Source organism: Patella vulgata, chromosome 5, assembly GCF_932274485.2.
Source record: "Patella vulgata chromosome 5, xgPatVulg1.2, whole genome shotgun sequence".
NCBI lineage: Eukaryota > Metazoa > Mollusca > Gastropoda > Patellidae > Patella > Patella vulgata.
In genome coordinates, this window is record NC_065883.2 from 45,050,183 (window position 1) to 45,068,060 (window position 17,878).

The 17,878-nt window shown below is 38.3% G+C and overlaps 1 protein-coding gene across 1 annotated transcript in view; it reads left to right on the forward strand.

Annotated features, from left to right (window-relative positions):
* Window positions 1-735: 735 nt before the first annotated feature.
* LOC126820260 (uncharacterized) overlaps window positions 736-17,878 on the forward strand; it is a 251,463-nt gene continuing 234,320 nt past the window's right edge. The window contains exons 1-2 of the mRNA XM_050548102.2: window positions 736-774; window positions 7,092-7,161. Of these exons, the coding sequence (XP_050404059.2) occupies window positions 7,134-7,161 (28 nt within the window). The 5' untranslated portion in view covers window positions 736-774; window positions 7,092-7,133. The remainder of the gene's footprint in view (window positions 775-7,091; window positions 7,162-17,878) is intronic.

Consider the following 17,878-nt stretch of genomic DNA (forward strand, 5'->3'; position numbering starts at 1 on the left):
AACCTGGATTCAGACAACAACACTCAACAGTTTCTCAAGGTCTTGAAATATATTATGATTTCGTCACTGCGGTTTTGTGCCATAGATTGTCCTGCTAGGTTTCTGTGATATCTCTAAGGCATTTGATAGTGTATATCACAGAGGCCTGATTCATAAACTAAAACCATCAGAGCTGTTAAATCACATGAAACGACTCTAATGTCAGGAAATCCCCAGGGTTCCGTTTTGGGACTATTTCCCTTCTTAAAAATGAAATGAAATGAAATGGGGTTTAATGTCCCCAGTGGTCTGCTCCGACTGGGCTAATGAAGACGGGCATATGTCATACAGTGTGCTATGACGGAAATTGTGCCCGGGCAGCGACGCTATAACCTACTCTTATATCGAACTCCAACTGCCAAGGGATCTTTTACGTGCACGCCAACAGCAAAGACCCCAGACGGTGTACTGAATTGAATATAATTAAAGTTTCCATACATTTGTCATTAAATGACCCGCATGGTGTTGATTTGAAATATTTTTGGCCATACGTCTGCTGCCAGTCTTCATATGCCGGTTTGGTGCAGAAGTAGACAATCAGGAAGGAAATGAATTATACTTTTCGAGTAAGGTCTTACCTGTACCCCTTCGTAATCTAGTTCAGTGTATTATTTTATTAATATCGTTTCAGATTCTGGTATCAAAGGGCCAGTCGACGACACGAGTAGCTTTGTTAAAACCAGGAAATTATTTCGGTGAAATAAGTTTGCTGAAATTGGATGAAGGTCAAAATAGGTATTATTACTCATTCTTGTGATTTCAGTCAAAGATTCTACACCATTATTGGCCGGTTGCCAGTCTAATAAATAAAAGCTTTGATAAGACCGTCGTTATAGTGATCGGAGAAAACGGGGAACATTTGAAATGGGTTACTGGGTCTGTCTGTTTATCTTTCTGTCAATCACAATGACACTCCTGATTGCGATAGAATGTTTGAACGTGAGATAGGTGTTACTACATGACAAAAAAACAACAAAAAAACCCCAAAAAACAACAAAAATAAAGCTAAACATATGTGCTACAGCAAGTTTATTTTGATTGGTTTGTATATACAATCCTCAATAGAGCTTTTAGAAAACCTATATTTGTTAAAGAGCACTTCAAGCGGGAAAACAATATTATAATATATATACATTATATAATATACTCTTAAAAAGTAGGGGATATTCGGATGCAAATACCTATGCAGGTTGTGATATGATGAATAGTCATGGACACTTGACATGCTTTGAGAGTATGTCCACAGATGAAGAACTTATCGTCCCAACAGAACCACTGAGCTGCACCTGCGACACGCAATAGCGCCCTCAAGGAAGGGTTGATGAAAACTGCCGCGTGCTGGTCTATCCTATCCATGTTTGCTTTCCTATCGGTTCTTGCTTAAGATTTACTGTTTAGCGTATCTTTGCTTTAGTGTGTTACGTTTAATTTGCAATGAGACTTCTTCAACATGATGAACGTCTACGTGCTATTGGCATGCTTCAAATAAGTTCTACACAGCGAGCGGTAGTCAACATGCTTAATGTGTCACAGTCTGTGATCAGCAGCGTGGGGAGGGATCACCATGACTGGCAGAACGGACTTGCATATTGTTCAAAATGAAATGAAATGATATGGTGTTTAACGTCCTAATGTTCTGCTCCTATGCTGGGCTAATGAAGACGGGCACGCCATACAGTGTGCTATGAGGGAAATTTTGCACTATCGCCTACTGTTATATCGAATTCCAACTGCCAAGGGTTCTTTTACGTGCATTCCAATGTATTCACGGGACCTCGGTTTTTCGTTTCATTCGAAGGACTAGACAGCTGTTCTTGTCAGGCCCTCCCCGTCCTGCATCCCTGACAAGGGGGAACCACACCGGAAAACACCGGAAAACACCGGAAAACAACCGGAAAACACCATTTTATACTGAATAAAGGAAAACACCGGAAAAACACTAAATACCGGAAAACACACTAAATACCGGTAAATACCCTAAATAGGTAACCCGGAGACTGGCACCCTAAATAGGTAACCGGGAGCCTGGTCCTCTGTGTGCCTGGGTTAGGGTTAGTTTCCGGTTTATAGTATAGCCCTTCTCCGGGTTACCTATTTAGGGTGTTTTCCGGTATTTAGTGTGTTTTCCGGTATTTAGTGTTTTTCCGGTGTTTTCCTGTATTCAGTATAACATGGTGTTTTCCGTTGGTTTTCCGGTTGTTTTCCGGTGTTTTCCGGTATATAGTATAGCCCCTGGCACGGATAGTTCTGCCCTTTGCTCAGCGTGCAGGTCGACCTTTCATCTTTCAAGATGATAATGCTCGTGCCCACCGCGCTCGTTCGTGAACGACTACCTCCAGCGTCATCATATTGTCCATATGCCTTGGCCAGCCATGAGCCCTGACCTGTCCCCTATAAAGCATGGCTGGTACATGATCGGGAGACGTGTTCGTCGACGTCAATCGACAACACTGCAAGGAATTGGCCGTTCCACTGGAAGAGGAGTGGGTCAGATTGCCCCAAATCGTAATTGGACGGTTGATTAGGAGCATGCCACGACGAATTGCTGAATGTCTGAGGATTGGTGGAGCAATTACTCATTATAAAGACAAAAATCTAAAACGTCCATTTTCACTTTTGACAGTGTATCTCTTTGCGAATGAAATGGGGCCGTCAGATAAGCCGCCCATATGAACTATTTATGTTCTTGTGTAGGCAATTGGCCTGTTATTAACACAAACTCGTTACCTCTAATAAAAACAGCAGTGCATTTCCGTAGTTTTGTATTGTTTCTGAATATCCCCTACTTTTTTTCAGTTTATATATACTAAGCAGCAAAAGAAACGTCAAGTTGTTATGTTACTCTGGAAAGACCCTTTGCATAAAACTTGCCAAATGTTTTTATTGTATATTTGTGACCACATCTCCAACTTTGTCTGAAAAATAAAGCACCTTCCCAAACACAGAATTGAACCCAGGAAATGTTTCCAAAAACGCAGCCTGACTTCTGAGATGGTAAAATGTTTTCTCCTTGATTTCCATGTAACTTAATGATGCACGTGCTGTTCACCATACCTGGTTGAATCATTTACACTACAACGTCAGCAGCATGCCACGACTCACGACAGCTCAGAGGAACCAGGCGCTTGGAAAACTCGACGCTGGCCACACTGCCCAGTCGTTGCCAATCACTTCCAGGTCGATGTTCGGACTATCTACAGGCTTCAGCAACGCTTTCGGGCCCCGACCTGGTAGACCAACGGTTACCACAAGACGACAAGACCGCCATGTGCAGAACACACGGAAGACCCATCAGTACCGATACAGTGCGTTGACGTCTCACCAGAGAGAACATCCATTGCCGTATCCCTTACCGTGGACCGATCCTCACCCCTCGCTATCGACGTGAACGTCTAAAGTTTTCCCAACAACACCAGAACTGGCGACACAGGCAATGGAGAACTGTTCTGTTCACAGATGAGAGTCGATATTGCGTATCAACTGCAGATGACAGGACCAGAATATGGCGTCGACGTGGTCAGCGTTATACTGACCAACGGGGAGGTCCAAGCATAATGGTTTGGGGTGGAATTGGACTGAACCAAAGAGTGGGTCCTGTGGTGTTCCAAAATCTTGGTCAAGGGAGAGGAGGCGGCATCACAGCAGTGAGCTACCTCGATCAAGCCCTCGGGCCCCACGTCATACCACATTTCGCACGTCATCAAAAACAACGTTTTCCAGCATGACAACGTCCGTGCCCACACCGCCGGGGTTACTCGGGACTTTCTACAGCAGAATGGTGACAACGTTATGCCCTGGCCAGCCCTTAGTCCGGACTTAAACCCGACTGAACATCTTTGGGATGAAATTCAGAGAAGACTTAATAACGTCATACCGAGACTAAACACAGCTGATGGATTGCGCCAGGCTTTTCTGAGAGTGTGGTTCCAGGTGCCAATGCCGTTCATCAATCGTCTGGTCCAATCCATGTACAGACGCTGCGCTGCTGTTATTGACACTCGCGGTGGATACACCAGATACTGATGTATAGACTGTACAGACTCTAAACCTTCTCGTAATGTCTTGGAATTGTGATGAATTAATCACTAATGTGTCCAATACTGTTCACAAAAATTTGCTTTGATCCATTTAGTAAGTCGTTTTCTAGAATGATTATGAAATCGTACTGACGTTTGTTTTTGTTTTTTTTTCTAGAATGATTATGAAATCGTACTGACGTTTTGGGGTTGTTTTTTTTTTGCTGTTTAGTAGTATATTATGTATGTATAGCAAGTGGTTACTATGTTCACATTACGGCAAGTTCACACGAATCTGATTAAAATTATTTGATATATTAATGTTTATGTATCGGACATACGAAAACACTATTTAATTTTACAATTACAACCTTAATCTGGTTTGCTGGTGACGTCACAGGGACCACACATAGAATATTATGCACTATCATGATCGTATCAATGTCTATACACACCGCCAGTTGACTGGTGTTTATTTAAGGTTCAATTAACATACTGATTGACCTAATCATTCTTATTATAACTATCTACATTTAAAAGCAGCTATAAATTACTATACGTCAAGGGGCTTGGGATGGCCTAGCGGTCAAGAGTTTCGCGCTCCGACCTTTAGATGGCCTTTTAGCTGGTTTGTGGTTGTGGTTTTGATCCATGGTGTGCTCGTATATGGCTTGGAGATACGGGCGTATTCTCAACCTCCAGGGTTTACTCGGGGTACTCCGGTTTCCTCCCATAGGAAAGACCTTTTCGCGTGCGCTTAACATAATAGAAATGTAAATAAGACTTGTCTGCGATGTCACCTTCGGTGGAAGCAGACGTTAAACACTAAGAACAACAACAACTGTATTCTTTAAAAAAGTAGGGGATATTCAGATGCAAATACCTGTGCAGGTTGTGATACGATAAATAGTCATGGACACTTGGCAAGATTAGAGAGTATATTCACAGATGAAGAACTTATCGCCCCAACAGAACCACTGAGCTGCACGTGCGACAGGCAATAGCGCCATACACGTGGGAGGGGTTCATTGTCAAATTTGACACTTCAAGGAACGGACGGTCTTTTATGCAAAATAATCGGATGAAGCCCGTCACAGAGAGCCCCCTTGTTAAACCTAAAAATATTTAAAGTGTTAGAAGAGAGTAATTAATTAACATAAAAAAATATTTAAAGATACATTATGGGAGATTTTTAAAATGAGTTAGTCATTCTTGCTATAACAGTTCAAAAATAGATGATGAAATAAGAATATATTGAAAATTTCAGTCAAATTACTTTATTCTGTACATAGTTATCACCGGTGTAAAATGAGTTAGTCATTCTTGCTATAACAGTTCAAAAATAGATGATGAAATAAGAATATATTGAAAATTTCAGTCAAATTACTTTATTCTGTACATAGTTATCACCGGTGTAATTTTTGACTAGAAATGGGATTGAAGTCCATCTTCACCGATTCTTAGTATGGCCGATCGTTTGATTGACAGGCGTTAACTCCACCTACATAATCTCTGCTGTCTTTTGTCTGCTGTCATCATATCCGAATTTGTGTTTTACCTTTTTGGATTTTTATAACAATTGGACAAAATGAGTGAGAGGGTAAATTTTCATTCTTACTTGTATTTTGAGCATGCATTAAATCAATTGAAAATAGGACATACTATTATAATACAATTATGATAAATCTATAGGTATACACCAGTGGCGTCGTGCCTATTGGGGAAATAAAAATATTTTTATTGATATTATTAAGACAGAAGACCTGTCCGTCTGTATTAGTCATCACACGGTCTCCAGGAATTGTATAATTTGTCCCTATCTGTGTTAAGTTTATTGCACTTTAAATAGTTTAGATGTCATTTTTTTGTTAAGGCATCACTCAACCGCGGCCTCGCTTTGTACACTCTATCATTTAGCCTCGATCCGGGAGTATGACGTCAACGTAACGGTTAATCTCCACTCACGACGCCATTTAAAATTAAATCAGTCAACGAAATCCCGTTTAAATCCAAGCTGAATCCATGCCATCCGTGGGTCTACAGAGTTGATTTTGTGCTTGTTGTGTAAATAAAGATCTAATTTTTAATTTCTATGCCATCTGGAGCCTAAATAAAGACTCGCAATAATCAGATTTAGCTCTTACATAATGTGTAATAAGTACATTAAGCTATGAGGGAGACATCATTGACAAAATTGGAAAATAGGATCTGGAAATACGATCGAAAAATAGGATTGAAAAAAAATGATCGAAAAATCCGAAAGCCTTCAAACGTGGACGTCAAGAAAACCTTTTCTGAAGAAGTTTGTGGTCCCGAAAAGTGCCGTTGATTGGTTAGGCCTACACCCTAACCAAGGCAGATACGTCTGATAAACTCTGAGAAAGTTCATCCAGATTTTCCGGCGTGGTTCTCCCTTGTCATTGATGCAGGACGGAGGGGCTGACAAGGAAAGCTGTCTAGTCGTTCGGATGGGACGAAAAACCGAGGTCCCGTGTACACATTGGCGTGCACGTAAAAGATCCCTTGACAGTTGGAATTCGATATAAGAGTAGGCCGTAGTGCCGCAGTCCGGGCAAAATTTCCCTCATAGCACACTGTATGGCGTATGTCCGTCTTCATTAGCCCAGTTCGGAGCAAAACAGTAGGACGTTAAACCTCATTTCATTTCATTTGTGATATCTACTCATGTTCACCTTCCTTGTAGTATTCCACTGGATATTTCGCACTGATGAAACGTTGTAGTGAAATAAACCTTAGTAATTGTTGTTATTCCATAAAAGTGTGTTATTTGAGAGGATTTTATACCTATTGCTTTTCAAATTTTGATTTTCAGCAATCTAGGACTTTCTGTTCCAGAGATATACGTGTCCGGAAAAGCTTGTGAACACGATAGAGATTAGATTTCCTGAAGGCGATCTTTATCAAATTTGGTCTGCATCCAATTTGGTATTCGAGACATAGCTGCTGTGTGGATATCTTTATGGGTTTTAATACTGGCAATATTAAAAAATAACAACCTTTTTGATGTGTTCATAGGAGGACAGCTGATGTACGAGCTATAGGATATTCCGAGTTGCTATGTTTGTCCCGCAAAGATCTGATTTCGGTAAGAAGCAATCCATTAAATTATTTTTAAACCCGTAATAAGTACCCAATTGAAAGTTCAAAGATTTGCAGAACAATTGCGGATGAGATATTGTTTATGTTTTTGTGCATGAATATTAAATTGCTTAAAACAGAATAAAATCTGCAATTAGTCAACATTCGATAATAGCATGCAAACCAATATTTACACCCCACCCCCTCGGCTAGTTTAATTTACTTGCAAATTTTTAGGCGCTGGGTGAATATCCTGGAGCGAAAGAAATCCTAGAAGTACAGGCATTGGAAAGGTAAAGACATTATTATATACTCTTCAAAAAAGGTTGAGGATAGTATGAAACAATACAAAACTGCGGAACGGCACTGCTGCCTTTATTAGAGATATACTCTTCAAAAAAAGTAGGGGATATTCAGAAACAATATAAAAACTGCGGAAATGCACTGCTCTCTTTATTAGAGGTAACCAGTGTATGTTAATAACAGACCAATTGCCTACACATGAACATAAACAGTTCATATGGGCGGCTTATCTGACGGCCCCAACAGTAAATCTTATGCAAGAACCGATAGGAAAGCAAACATGGATAGATAAACCAACACGCGGCAGTGTTCATCAACCCTTCCTTAAAGTATTTATAACACTTGACACAATTATATGGAATACAAGTTACAACTAGACCTGCAAGCAGCACTGAACCGGCTTTCAGGAATCATACAGGAAGTGTGTCATACAATAGCCCACTCAACTTGCTAACAAACGATACTTTAGTTGTTTTGATTCAGTGACACCAAAATATCGAATATTTTTTCGACTACTTCCGGTTTACGGATCATTGTCGGAATAAATTTAACAAGTGGTATGGGAATTTAACTTCCTGTACCATAAGTTTCAGAAAGATCCGTTGGACAGTTTTTAAAAGAAAGGAAAATTAGAAGATATTTAACGATAAGTAGCAAATAATTGGTAGTCTGATTCCAATGTGTTACCTCCCTTATACCATTAGACGTACATTAGATTTATACAAATATAACGATTTTTCGACTTTTTTCATAGATTTTGACCCTTTTTGGACCATTTATACTATACTATTCAAAAAAAGTAGGGGATATTTGATTTTTAAGTGTTATTAAAGTCACCTAATGAAACCGACGAAGAAACAAATGACAAAATGAAATGAAGTTCACATTCATCGATTTATTCCAAATGATCGTTAGACTAAGTAAGGCACAGACTGACCATTATAAGGGTAAAATGATACCCGGGGTCAAACAGCAAAGTTACCACAGCATCACAACCAAGTCAGTAACGGGTAAATCCTCCTCTGTTTGCCAAACAAGCATTGATTCGACGTGGCATACTCCTAATGAGACGTCTAAGGTCATTTTGGTCCAGATTGTCCCATTCCTGTTGCAACGCAGCAGCAAGTTCTTGGACATTGGCAGGACGTTGTTGACGTTGACGTAACCTCTGTCCAAGCATGTCCCAGACATGCTCGATGGGGGAGAGGTCGGGACTCAGTGCTGGCCAAGGTAATGTGGTGATGTTCTGTTGTTGGAGGTAACCTGTAACGATCCTGGCCCTGTGACATCTTGCGTTGTCATCCTGGAAGATGAAACGGCGGCCATGACGTCGTGCGAACGGCACAACATGAACTGCCAAGATGTTGTCCCGGTAGTACTGGCCTGTAACACGCCCTGCAACAACATGTAAAGCCGTTCTTCCAGCAACAGTGATGCCTCCCCACACCATAACAGAACCACCCCCAAATCGATCATGTCTGATGACGTTAACGTCTTGGAAGCGCTCGTTTCGACGACGCCACACCCTCCTACGTCTGTCCAAAAAATCAACAGTGAACCTTGACTCATCTGAAAACATCACATTGCTCCAGCGTCGATTATCCCAGTGTTGACGATCCCTACACCAACGACGTCTTGCCTGAATGTGATGATCTCTCAAACAAGGGATCACGCGAGGACGTCGGGCGCGAAGGTGACCCCTATGCAGTCGATTCCGAATCGTCTGGCCACTCACTCTCACACCAGTGTCTGTTTGAAGACGAGCGCTGATCTGATTTGCTGTGATGACACGATTTCTCAAGGCCAAGGTACGGATAAATCGATCCTGGGCTTGAGTTGTCGCCCTTGGTCGACCTGAGCGTGGTCTGTCCTGTACAGATTGTGTATCACGGTATCTGGACCATAGCCTGCTTATGACAGACCGAGAAACATTCATCGTCCGCGCCACAACCGCCTGTGTTGTGCCGATCTGTAGCATGCCAAGGGCACGTAACCTTTCATTTTGGGTAAGCCGACGCATATCAAAATTTGTTTTTTGGTCACTAAAACAATTAAACTGATGTTTCCACCCTGGAATTCAATGCCACAATGACTGTAACATTCAAAGTCAGAGTCGTGCAAATCTTGGGTTGGACCCCCATGATGATCCCAAGCATCACCTGCATTCCCTGCGGTAGCTATTGGTGCGTTTGGGCGTCACATGTAACTGGAAATGTTTCTTCTGTTAGATTCTATAGTGACTTTTTTCGTAGTCATTTGCATATTTTAGTATTATGCCCCCAAAATCAAATATCCCCTACTTTTTTTGAATAGTATATATTGAGGCTTTTATATTTGGATTCACACCCTAGACCACCGTTAGGATTCTAAGCGAATTTTTACCACTGAGATGTCAAAAGAGTTTCCATTGTTCGGAATATCCAATAACACTTTAGTTGTTTTGATTCGGTAAAATATGGCGTAGTAATCACTTTTTTCGCAAGATCACCATTTTTTACTTTTTAAGTTTTTTTTTCAAAATATCGGATATTTTTGGGACTACTTCCGGTTTTTGCATCATTGTTGGGATAGTTTTAACAAGTTGTTTGGATAGTTAACTTTCTGTGCCTAAAGTTTCAGAAACATCCATTGACCTGTTTTCAAAACAAAGAAAAATAGAAGAGCATTTTCAGTAATTTAAGGATTTTTCAACTTTTTTCCAAGATTGAGGCTCTTTTTGGACGACTTATATTATTTCAATGCTTTTATTTTTGGACTCACGCCATAGTCCACCGATAGGACTCTGAGTAAAAGAAGTTTAAGAAAAATCGTAGTCCACCGATAGGACTCTGAGTAAAAGAAGTTTAAGAAAAATCGTAGTTTTCGTTTTCGAGAAAATGGCATCTCAAAATGCTCCAAAACGGAAAATACTACGACCAGGAGCTGTAATCCAAAATGAGATAAGTGCCAAAATCGAACCCATATTTATCTATACTACCCTATGGTAGCCTATTAGGATTACTAAAATTATTAGGCTTTCACAAAGCTAATGTTATTACTAAGATTAATATTATTTTATTTTTTTTTCCATTTTGCCTATTTCTCAGCAACTATAAGAGATAGAGGTCTGAAGTTTGATTTTTTCAAATTTAAGAAACATCGTAGTTTTCGTTTTCGAGAAAATGGCGTCTCAAAATGCTCCGAAACGGAAAATACTAGATTTTCGGCGTACCATAATTTATTTTCTAGCCACCTAAATCGTATCATTCAGATGTCATATGATAGTCCATTAATGGGGATATCCTGCGATACTTTAGTTCTTTTGGTCCGCTAACATCTGATGGAGAAATCAAGTTTTTCGCAAGAGTGCTTTTTTTAAACCTTTTTTCTTCATTTTTTGAATACTTCCGTCGATTTCTGTCGCGATGATTACGGTTATGAGATAATGTTTACAAAGAAGCAACAATATTAAATCGAAGACTAATTATTACGCACAGCAATCAACTAGTTCTGTTACAGGGTTACTAAACTCATATTTTGGATAGAAGTAAACACTCTAGGTTAAAATAATTTTAGTTCAAAATATCGTCACTGTGAAAGAAAAAGCACTCTCGAATATGCTCTATACGTTGGTTATACGTTGGTTATAGCTACAGATATGAGTCCCTTAACAATGAAAGATGCCGTTTTCAATTTTTTACCCTTTTGTTCTCCTACTCCTGATATTTGGAACTGTTGTACAGTGGTTGTATAAATAACACTGCCGATAAGACTCTCTGTAGCAGAAGTTCCCAAAAAATATTTTCTGAACTTTTCGAGAAAAATCGTAAAAATACGACGTTTTTGATTTTCAATCTCGTTTTTCGACTACTCATGACACAATAAACCACCCATTAGACTCTCGACTGAGAAAGTTTTAATAAAATCGTTGGCGGCGTTTCCGAGAAACTTGTCGCTGTAGTATCATCTGATAGACAATTTAATTGGCTATTAAATGATATAAAACATTATTTAATTGGCAAAACAACAATGAATATATCGCATTTTCCGCACAGACACCCATTTTTCTGAATTTTGTCCAAGTTTGGGCACTTTTTTTTTTACCACTTCCGGTGAATAGAAAATTTTCATTTTTACTTTAATGACTAGTTTCATCCTTCGACTTCATATTCCTGAAGTTTCAGAAAAATCCTTTATGTCTTTTTTATAAAAATCCAATAATAATTGACTATTTACAGGCAAAATAACGAAAACGGGGACTTATACAAAATTGCCCATTTCTAGGCAACTGCTTATATTACAAACTAATTTTAACATATATTTTCTTCGTATGGATTATAGCTACAAGGTTATAAAAGTTACGTAGATATATTTTAAAATTTGAAAAGCCTGAATGGGTTGTAAATAGAATTTGGTCGAAAATGAAATCGAAATTAAAAAAACTAAGCTCAGCGTTTTTTGCGCATTTAAAGGGCACACTCTTTTAGTTATATCAGTTTTAAAAAAAATAATATTTGCTTTTGAAAAATGGTACCTAACTGTCAAAATTGTAGTTTTTGGTAACATTATGCCACTTCCGGTGCCGACAGATAACACTACCGGTAACCAAAAAAAAATGACAATTGAGACAACAGAGCATATGAACTTTGTTTTATACAAATCGAACAATAAATAATTTCTGCACAGACACCCATTTTTCTGAATTTTGTCAAACTCTTGATACCTTTTTTGACTACTTCCGGTAATTAGAGGATTTTCATTTATAGTTCATGGACTGGTTTGGTCCTTCGACTTTATATTCCTGATTTTCAGAAAGTTCGTTGGAGCCGTTTTAAAAAATAAGAACTCTACAATTTGACCAAAATGCGAAAAAAAGTGAAAATCAAATCAACATTTCAGAACAAAACTTATATTGTTGGAATCAGATTGATGACAGCTATCCAAAAATGTAAGTCGAATTTCAAAATTCCCAAAAATAACAATTTTCGAAAATTTTGAAAATTTTCCAATTTTCACCGAAAAATGAGAGCGACAAAGTTTCTAAACTCGACGTTTTTGAACTGCTATCTGCTCGGAAATGTCTCGAGCTATCCCAAAATATAAATGTCTGAAAAATCGGTTAAGAATTAACATAATTATGGCCGATTTTCAATTTGCGTGCACTTTAAAGATTTCACGCATTTCCGCTATGCGCACAAATTTTGTTTTACATTTAAGCACTAACTACCACCCAGTTTTCCGAGAAAAAATCAAACTTCAGACCTCTATCTCTTATAGTTGCTGAGAAATAGGCAAAATGGAAAAAAAAAAAAAATATTAATCTTAGTAATAACATTAGCTTTGTGAAAGCCTAATAATTTTAGTAATCCTAATAGGCTACCATAGGGTAGTATAGATAAATATGGGTTCGATTTTGGCACTTATCTCACGATAACATTTTGGATTACAGCTCCTGGTCGTAGTATTTTCCGTTTTGGAGCATTTTGAGATGCCATTTTCTCGAAAACGAAAACTACGATTTTTCTTAAACTTCTTTTACTCAGAGTCCTATCGGTGGACTACGATTTTTCTTAAACTTCTTTTACGCAGAGTCCTATCGGTGGACTATGGCGTGAGTTCAAAAATAAAAGCATTGAAATAATATAAGTGGTCCAAAAAGACCCCCAATCTTGGAAAAAAGTTGAAAAATCCTTAAATTACTGAAAATGCTCTTCTATTTTTCTTTGTTTTGAAAACAGGTCAATGGATGTTTCTGAAACTTTAGGTACAGAAAGTTAACTATTCAAACAACTTGTTAAAACTTTCCCGACAATGATGTAAAACCGGGTGTAGTCAAAAAAATATCCGATATTTTGAGAAAAACAACCTTAAAAAGTAAAAAATGGTGATCTTGCGAAAAAAGTGATTACTACGCCATATTTCACCGAATCAAAACAGCTAAAGTGTCATTGGATAGCCCGAACAATGGACGATCTTATGACATCTCAGTGGTAAAAATTCGCTGGTTAGGCAATATATTATGAGATGCGGAAAATCTAGTATTTTTCTTTTTGGAGCCTATTCAGGCGCTTTTATCCCGAAAACTATTCTTATTTCCTTTCTTGAACTTCTGTTACTTAGAGTGCTTACGGTGGTCTATGGTGTGAATCCAAATATAAAAGCCTCAATATAGTATAAATGGTCCAAAAAGGGTCAAAATCTATGAAAAAAGTCGAAAAATCTTTATATTTGTACGTCTAATGGTATAAGGGAGGTAACACATTGGAATCAGACTACCAATTAATTGCTAATTATCGTTAAATATCTTCTTTTTTTCCTTTCGTTTAAAAACTGTCCAACGGATCTTTCTGAAACTTATTGTACAGGAAGCTAAGTTCCCATCAAATGTAGGCAGTAGAATTTTGATTTATGTCAACTGATGGACGCCATTTTGAATTGAAAATGAAAAATAGTGAAAAATCCACATTAATGGGCTTGAAAACATACACAATTGGTCGTGACTTAGAGAATGTGTCTCCTATTACCGAAATTATTACATTTCAGGATAGCCTTGATCATGGTCGAGTGTTTGGAATTTGAATATTTCAAAGATTCGAATTTCTCCTTTGATGTTTTCCGTGCCGACAAGGTTGTTTTCGAGTTTAGCTGGTTTTGAATTCGCGCATGCGCTACACAGAAATCAACGGTACCATGAGTACTAAATTCCGGCGAGCAACTTCTCACGTTGGTACCTAGGAACCCTGAAAATTTCAAGGTGATACCTGCATTCGTTCAAGTCGTTTGTTCTAGTCACCTGCCTTTACGGCTTCCATTGATGTTTTCCGTGCCGACAAGGTTGTTTTCGAGTTTAGCTGGATTTGACTTCGCGCATGCGCTACGCTGGAACCAAAGGTACCATGAGTACTAAATTCCAGCGAGCAACTTTTCACGTTGGTACCTAGGTACCCTGAAAATTTCAAGGTGATACCTGCATTCGTTCAAGTCCGAAAACCATGAAATTTGGACACAATACGCCCATTACCACCCCGGACTCTGTGCCTTACCCCCATTTTGATCCCATTAAAAAAAAGAGTTTTAGCAAAAAAACGATTTTCGGAATATAATATTGGTTTTAACCCTGTACCCAGACAAGATATACATATTATTATAATCCCTATGAAATATTTTAATTATTTACTGCTATAATATGAATTATCACTTATTCCCCGTTAAATAAATATCGGTCACCGGGTGCAGCTGTACAACTTCAAGGACCCTGGCCTCAAGTCAATTTCGCTGTGACACCGGCACCGATTGTCCGAAAACCATGAAATTTGGACACAGTACGCCCATTACCACCCCGGACTCTGTGCCTTACTCCCATTTTGATGCGATTAAAAAAAAAAGGGTTTTAGCAAAAAAAACGATTTTCGGAATTTAATATTGGTTTTAATTAATTTTGAAATTGCAAATGCAAAGAGATTTTATCGCCTCTTCCGTATGTGATAGGTATTGGTACTATACACATTATCCTTAAAAGACAATTTTTTAAAATGACCGTAACTATGTATCGACACTAGAAACCGAAATCTCCTATTTTGACCTTTTTTGACTGCTGAGGCATCCTTCCGGTGGTCAAAATCTCTGGAATTTCTAGCGGTTGGCTGCGCCTCGATGATACTTATCACATATTAAAATGAGAAAATTTTCAGATATCAAGAACAATAAAAATTCGATAAAATACGGCAATTTTTTAAGCAAAAAAACTTTGATGGTTGGGGGTGGGTTTTGAACTTATTTTGAACGTTCTCGGAATCCCACACTCTTCTATTTTTAATATGTGATAGCTAGAATCCCAAGGTACATTCTGTGCAAATTTGAAGGCAATCGGATCACAGGAACGTTGCCTGGGCAGAGCAAATCAACCCGGTCGCGGAAATTTGTTCATTCTTTAAAGTTATTATAATATTGTGTTATGACCGCCGTCTTAGATACACCGTCACTTACCAAACCACTCCGAAATATACCCAAAATCCCAAAATCGACCGTAATTTCTTTTTACTTCGCGCATGCGCCACGCTGGAACCAAAGGTACGTTGACTACCAAATTCCGGCGAGGAACTTTTCACGTTGGTACCTAGGTGCACTGAAAACTTCAAGGCGATACCTGCATTCGTTCAGGTCGTTTGTTCTTGACACGGTTCCTGCCGTTCGTTTTTTTCCGCCATTTACGGCTTCTGTAAGGGCGAAAAAAGTGGAATTTCGCCACGACACCGGCACCGATTGTCCCAAAACCATGAAATTTGGACACAATACGCCCATTACCACTCTGTGACTTACTCCCATTTTGATTAGATTAAAAAAAGGAGTTTCAGCAAAAAATAAACAACCGATTTTCGGAATTTAAATTTGGCTTTAATTAATTTTGAAATTCCAAATGCAAAGGGATCTTATCGCCTCTTCCGTATGTGATTGCTATTAGTACTATACACATTATCCGTAAAAGACATTTTTTTTTAAAATGAGCGCAACACCAAAAACCGAAATCGACTATTTTGACTTTATCATACATTAAATATTATATGCCATCGGTTAATTTTTATACGCCCACATTGAAATGTGGTCGTATATTATCGTCCCCGCAGTCCGGACGGCTAAAGTTAATATCCGATTACTTTAAATTTATACACAGTGTTTAAGGTCATGAGGCGAAGAAGCCTATTGATTTTCAGCGATTTCCGATAATTACTGTCAGAATTATGGTCCTTGACCACTTCAAAAAATCTTGTGCACGTTCTAGAGGTTAAATTCAATATCCGATTGACTTTAAATTTATACACAGTATTTAAGGTCATGAGATGAAGAAGCCAATTGATTTTCAGCGATTCCCGATAATTACTGTCAGAGTTATGGCCCTTCATCACTTAAAAAAAATCTTGTGGATGCTCTAGAGGCCAAAGTTAATGTCCGATTGACTTTAAATTTATACACAGTGGTTAAGGTCATGAGACGAAGTAGGCGATTGATTTTCAGCGATATCTGATATTTACTGCCAGAGATGTGGCCCCTGATCACTTCAAAATATCTTGTGGACGCTCTAGAGGCCAAAGTTAATATCCGATTGACTTTAAATTTATGCGCAGTGTTTAAGGTCATGACACGAAGATGCCTACGGTATTGATTTTCAGCGATATCTGATATTTACTGCCATTTCCGATAATTACCGTAAGAGTTATTGCCCTTGATCACTTTAAAAAATCTTGTAGACGCTCTAGAGGCTAAATTCAATATCCGATTGACTTTAAATTTATACAGTGTTTAAGGTAAGAAGCCAATTGATTTTCAGCGATTTCCGATTGAATCCTTTGAAAATTACACCTAACTCTAAAACTAAAGGCAAGAAACGGGCCGGTTTACATTGAAGCACAACTAATTCCTGTCCTGCGTACTCTGTATATAATATATGGTTTTCTAAATAAGCCTTGGATGGTAGCCACAAGTCGACAATTTTTGTTTTGTATTTTTCCCATTTTGTTCATAAGTTAAATGTAATTTTTCAGATACCTGATTACATTTATACTTATTGTTTCAATAGATTCTAATAAACCCCTTTGCAGTTAATATGAAAGCTTTCATATCTGCTATGCAAATCTAGTTATTATTATTATTATTTTTTTTTTTTGTGTTTTTCCTGCAAATCTTATATCTCAGAATCTAACCGTGGGATCTTTCTGAAACTTTGACCAACCCCGACAAGAATGGGTGGTGGCTTTGGAATAGGTATGTTTTCAAAACGTTTTACACATCCGAAATCGCCGAATTTTATGAACGAATGCATTTGACCTACATTGCTGTAACTTTTTGACCTATTTTACTAAAAAAAAATTCTTTGAGTACCTTGAATCATTTACTTCAAATCTGCAATTTCGGATTTACGAATTTTGATTTAGGTCAACTGATGGACGCCATTTTGAATTGAAAATGAAAAAATTGTGAAAAATCCACATGAGTACTAAATTCCGGCGAGCAACTTATCACGTTGGTACCTAGGTACCCTGAAAATTTCAAGGTGATACCTGCATTCGTTCAAGTCGTTTATTCTTGTCACCTGCCTTTCGTCGTTTTTTTTCTAAGTCAATTTACCGCTTCCATGAGGTGTAAAAAGTGGAATGTCGCCGTGACATCGGCACCGATTGTCCGAAAACCATGAAATTTGGACACAATACGCCCATTACCACCCCGGACTCTGTGCTTTACCCCCATTTTGATCCCATTAAAAAAAAAGAGTTTTAGCAAAAAAACGATTTTCGGAATTTAATATTGGTTTTAACCCTGTAATACCCAGACATGATATACATATTATCATAATCCCTATGAAATATTTTAATTATTTACTGCTATAATATGAATTATCACTTATTCTCCGTTAAATAAATATCGGTCACCGGGTGCAGCTGTACAAC